General features: G+C 56.2%; 1 protein-coding gene across 1 annotated transcript; it reads left to right on the top strand.

Annotated features, from left to right (window-relative positions):
* Nucleotides 1-2,644: 2,644 nt before the first annotated feature.
* On the top strand, nucleotides 2,645-4,369 carry WHR41_09247 (uncharacterized protein; the record flags this gene model as incomplete). Its single annotated transcript, XM_069377851.1, has 1 exon — nucleotides 2,645-4,369. One exon carries the CDS (start codon nucleotides 2,645-2,647, stop codon nucleotides 4,367-4,369), a length of 1,725 nt encoding a protein of 574 aa, XP_069225133.1.
* Nucleotides 4,370-6,000: the final 1,631 nt, after the last annotated feature.

The raw sequence follows: 6,000 nt of genomic DNA, 5'->3' as shown, positions 1-6,000 counted from the left end.
TGCTGCATCCATAGCTGAACAATTGATGGAGATACACGACGATAAAGCCGTCTGTTGACAAACGCGTCGCGTGAGCACGCGGTGGGTCTGTGCACACGGCGGGGAAGACTTCTAGTCAACAATGATGTTGTTCGCAACCTACCATTCATTAGCGGTGACTGCGTGGCTGACGTGTTGGATGTGAACCTCTGGCGCCGTGAATAGTTTCAAACTGTTTGCTTGCTACCTGGGAAACTCACTAATCTGTGACCGCAGACGATAGCAAAGCTGAATTCGCATAAATTCGTCCTGTTGGTATCTCATAGCGTGTCTGTTATAGGCTGCAGATTCATGCTAGCTTGAGATCTTGAGGTGCCTGAGGCCATGATAATGGTGAGTTGACAAATATTATCGTCTGCGGTTATGTTGATTGTACTTGAAGTTATTTTCACCTTGATAATCATTATACTTGTTCAACTAGTCGTCGATTGTGCAAACACCGAATTCAAAGGAGTCTTCTCGAAAATCTTAAACTGACGTGATCCTTCCTGAGTGGCCAATGCCACGAACTAGCGTTCCCGCAATTTCATTCCCACGATGCATCGAGCTTAGAGTACAATCCACTGGGTAGAAGATTTGACAAAGACGGTCTCCGACGCGATTTATCTCTTGCGATGATTACAACGATCTACAAGAGTCAAAGGCCATAGGATTGTGCAAGACGTGGTGACTTGGGCCAAATACTTATTCATGCCGAACATAAGATCAAATTCCGGTGTACATATTGAAACTACCCGCCAGAGCTTCTCCGTGAATACGATCAGCACGGCGGACGACGCCGGCGTCTCGGGCCACCCAAAGACATTTCGGCCATCAGGGCCTCGACTTGAATTTCATGGGTCCGGTCCGAACGCAAGAAGCCGGCATCCATATGTCCCCCATGACCGACGCCTACTGGCTTCTTTCCCAAATGCGAGTGGCCTGTAAGTAGTCCAGTGCCAAAGCTATCCGGAATGGCATCAAAGCCGCCGCGCATACCGGGCCCCAACCCAATCCCTGGGATCGAGCGACCTCCCATTCCCAGCGCCTCGAGCCCCGGTCCCCCAAAAGCCGGCCCAAACGGCCCTGACCAGAACGGGCGCTCGCCTCGGTCCTGCCTCCATTGCCATGCGAGGAGGTATCCCGCCCCTCGCAGTCTCCATTTCCATTCCTCTCCTCCTGATTCCCCTCACAGCCTCCCTAGGATCCCCCCTGTCCATCATCGTAGGATCATCGAATCGCGGGCCCATCTGTCTAGACCCCATCATTTGCTGGCCCATCATTGCAGGATGACCCATCATTTGAGGACCGCCCATCATTTGCGGACGGCCACCCATCATCGGACGGCCACCCATGATTCCAGGAGTGCCGCTCATCATTGGAGGTCCCATCATGCCGGGCGGCGCTGTTCCTAGTTGTAGACCGCGGCGCCGGGCTTCGGCTTCCATCATTGCGCGAGTGTAGGGTCCATTAGGTGCTATAGCACTATTGGTCGGTCTCTTCTTGGTTTCTATATTGGAGTAGTTAATTGGATATCTCCACGGTTGAGGAGAAAGGTGGGATGACCCTTTGGCTTTAGCGGATACACTACCCGCTTGTCAAGAAACTGGGGGTGAAGGTCTGAGGTGACAAGGGAAGTAGGAGTATAGGAACGGGAAGATATGGGTGGAATATCGCAACAGTCTATGGCAAGCTGCGGACAACATTGCCACATTAAATACAGGCCCAGTGACGCCAGTGGAAAGGATCATCCAAGGCGACACAAACAGCATCTAAGTGTTCTTACCGTCAATAGAGATGCACTGTCTGCGGCGTGACTCTTATAGGGGGCGGCAGATTGGGTAACGACTGTCTTAATGGTGAACGCTGTTGATGATCGGAGAGGCCAGAGCTCAAGCTTTCCGGGGGTTTGCTAGTCGCTCGAAAATCCATAGTCACCTGCCGAAAGGGTCGAATTCGAAGCGAGACCGACGGATGCGGGTTTGTGTCACAGGGGCTAATGATCGTGGTTTGCTTGCGCGAAAGGTGATGTTGGTTCTCGATGCCTAGACGCCTGAGGCCCCATGTTCCATAGAAAGCCCGTGGAGGCCAGACGAACTGTCACTGGACGGCTGAAGCGGAGCACGTTTAAGCTTGACAGGAGAAGCATAAGGTACCTTATGCCGACAGCACAGCTTATGAACGCCTGATAAGCGAGGAAAATGAGAGATACACAGCTGAAGAATTCGTTGAGAGCGGCTTGGGCTGCATCTTGCGGTATAGGGAAGAATAAACGAGGTTGGCGCGCGCTTTGGGAAAGGAGGGATCCGACCATCTTATCTGATAATTTCTCAGCCATCGCGGCCCCGCTTTACCGCGCAAGGCCCATCCCGCCGTCGTCGCTGGTGCAGAGCCGGCGCGTGGACGATCCACGGCAACGAGAAGGCCAATCTGGGGTAAAGCAGCTAAGACCTGCCCTGCAGCTTTTGGCTCTCACAGAAAAGACGCCTTCCCACCAGCATCTCTGTCCTACCCATCGCATCACACCTCAAATCCTGCGATTCACTTCGGCGCATTCGGCCATCGCCATTGACAGGAGCTGCAACGCGCTCGTCCGGTTTCTGCACCGGCCTCAATTCTGCCAACCATGAGCGATGACGAACGCGACTCGCCGCGCAGCTACCGGATACCCGGATTGAAGGGCTTCCTCCCGGTCAACCATGAAGACAACGCCATGTCCACCCGCGGACAGGCACTGCCTGGGTTACTTTCTGCACGATCGGCCAGTAGCAACGACAAGCGAGCATTTCGTCGGCGACCTAGTAGTTTCTCCTCCGAGAATGGCAAGCAAAGCAACGGCGAACGCGCACCTACCGACCCCAACGACCTGGAGTCTGGGAGAAGGCATTCATCCTTCACTCCAATGTGGGGCGACAGCGATAGCGAGCCGATGGAAGACAGTCGTATGAGCTTGCTCATGACGCCGCAAATGCGTAGCATGCGGTTGATTGGTTATAACAACCCGAGATACCGCTGGGAGCAATACTACAAGCCTGAGGAGGAGTTGAAGAAGATGAAGAAACCTATACGCGCATACTACGAGCGTTGCAACCACCTGATACAACACTACCTATACATCGATCGTCTCCTAGATAGCAGTCTGCCCCACAACCTCATCCAGGAATACCATCATGCGCAAAGTGTTCAGGATTGGTACAAGGGCGGGCCACATCCTCCGGACGTTCCAGCGACGATCGCAGAGACAGAGGAGACGATACCTACTGGCTCACCACCCACGGAAGGCATGGCAGTCAACGGCAACAAGCCGACCCATCGAGTCGTGCGAACCAAGGACATCTATCGTGTCAAACCGAACGATGAGAACACGCCACTGCTATCCGCGGAATCTATTCAAGACGAAGAAGAGTCTGCAGAGACGACCCATATCATGCCACCTGAGTTCGAGCCCGAAGAGGACGCAGGCTCGCAGTCTCGCATCGTAACCATCGCCATCTACGTCAACCTCGTCGCCAACACGATCTTACTCCTACTCAAAATCGTGGTCGTCGCACTCTCCAGCTCCATCTCCGTGCTCGCATCTCTCGTTGACGCCGCCCTCGACTTTCTCTCCACCGCCATCGTCTGGGTCACGACCTACCTAATCTCCCGCCACGACCAATACGCCTACCCAATCGGCCGCCGTCGCCTCGAACCCGTCGGCATCCTCGTCTTCTCCGTCATCATGGTCCTATCCTTCTTCCAAGTCGCCATCGAAGGCTTCCAGCGCCTCACAGGCCCCGACCACAACCTCGTAGCCCTCACCATCCCCGCGATCGCCATCATGGCCGCGACCGTGGTCATCAAATTCGCCTGCTGGCTCTGGTGCCGCCTCATCCCCAACAGCTCGGTCCAAGCCCTCGCGCAAGACGCCATGACGGACGTCGTCTTCAACACGTTCTCCATCATCTTCCCGCTCGTCGGCTACTACGCGGGCATCTGGTGGCTCGACCCGCTCGGCGGCGTCCTGCTGTCCTGCTACGTCATCATCAACTGGTCGCACACGTCGTCCGAGCACATCCGCAACCTCACCGGCGCCGCGGCCACCGCCGACGAGCGCAACATCCTGCTCTACCTCACCATGCGCTTCGCGAAGACCATCCGCGCCATCCAGGGCTTGCAAGCGTACCACTCGGGCGACAAGCTCAATGTCGAGGTCGACATCGTGCTCGATGAAGGGACGAGTTTGAGGGATAGTCATGATCTGGGCGAGAGTCTGCAGTATGTTATTGAGAGCGTGCCGAATGTCGACAGGGCGTTTGTGCACTTGGATTATGCGGGGTGGAACCTGCCGAGTCATATGCGGCAGGACTGAGAGGAGCGGTTGCTGGATTGGGGGGATGAGGTAATGTGATGGTATGCAAGAGGGGGGTTTTGGGAACGTATTCGCTTTTTCCTTGGTTTGTTTCTCCTGGCCAATGAGCTGGTTTTGATAGCGTTCGACGCGAACACGGCCCCCGTGTGGCAGATCGAGGCTGCCTTTTTTCTTTTCGATACCACGTGTGACTACCTGACTCCCCCCGGACCTATGTAATCTATGTACCGTAATCCGCACGGCAAAGCAAACGCAAAGGCGATCATCCCACGTCATCCTCACTGGCAAGCGATTCGATTTAAACGGTCACACCAATGGAATGAACACCGCGCGCAGCCCCCAAATCTCGGGTCGCGCACCGGGAGTGAGTGTTTGCGTGGCATGATCATGGTGGTGCCATCTTGACCAGGACGACGATAGCTGCAGGTAGGCTTGGCTATACGTGGTGACGAAAAGGACCACGCAACGGACGTTGGAGACGGGAGCTCTGGCAGACGCTGATGTGAGGGGAGGTGGACCGTGGGTGTAGGAGTTTCAGAATGCTGAGTTCTGAGGGAGGTGGGATAGGGCATGTGGGATTGCGAGTGTCCACTGCTAAATTTCTGGTCGAGAAGAAGGTTACGGTAGGAGATAAGCGCCGCCAGGGCACCCGCGGTCTGGTCAGGCCATCGATCGCCATCACCCGGTCGAGAAGGTGAGGAGATACTGGAAGTGAGGCGGCAAGTCTCCGCAGTCTCGCCCGTCGGGCATCGAAGGCACGCCTCGACCGGCAGACCGTGGCGAGCATGGATGCGAGGTTCATAAGGAGATAAGTGAGGTGACGGGTGACTGCCTCTGCATTCGCGCCGCGTGCGCCTCGACCGGCAGACCGTGGCGAAAATGGATGCGTGGGCGAGGAGATAAGTGAGGCCACGGGTGCTTGCCTTTGCGTTCGCGTCGTACTTCGACCGCCAGGCCAGGCCAGACCATGTCCATGAAACTTACGTACTGTGGGAGATGACTGAAGTGATGAGCAACTACCTCTGCATCTGCGTCTTGCAGCCCTCAACCGCAGAGCGCAAAGCCGTGGCTACCGGGAGAATCGCAGCTTGCTTTGCAGGCTGCTTTGCATGAGAGGTATCTACCCCCCACGTGCGTGGACAGCAAGCAAGCACAACGCTCGACGTCCCGAAGAGCAGCTGCAGCCTGCAGCGTCGGGATTCCCCCACCGCGCCGGCCCATTGGCCGTAGGGCGGACGGCTGCGTGATCGTCGCGTCTCACCCGGGGCAGCTTGTGCGATCGGCGCGCGCTATACAGCGTCGTTGACGCGCGCAGTAGATTCGAAGGAGCCGGCGTGCAGGGATGGAGTGGCTTCGTGTGCGTCAGCTCGAGCTGATGCCGGGGAGCGCGCGTGCGCGTGTGCTGCTGGAGGTGCGTGCTGTACTATGCCATGCAGTGCAATGCGACGCAACGCGCAATGGTCAGATGCCAATGCCAATGTTGTGATAGCCGCGGACATGTGTAGCTACCAAGGCAGACAGCAACACTTGCGAGACAGGAGCGCCGGTAGATGTCTCTTTCTTTGCAAGAAGACTGGGTAGGATGGAGCCCGGCCTGAGTCCGCGGTCTGAGGTCGGCGGTCGCAAGCGCC

This window comes from Cladosporium halotolerans, assembly GCF_011745625.1.
Source record: "Cladosporium halotolerans strain TM138-S3 chromosome Unknown Sca77, whole genome shotgun sequence".
In the NCBI taxonomy this organism is placed as follows: domain Eukaryota; kingdom Fungi; phylum Ascomycota; class Dothideomycetes; order Cladosporiales; family Cladosporiaceae; genus Cladosporium; species Cladosporium halotolerans.
The sequence above is the reverse complement of the archived record's forward strand: the minus strand, read 5'-3'. Positions and strand labels throughout refer to the sequence as shown.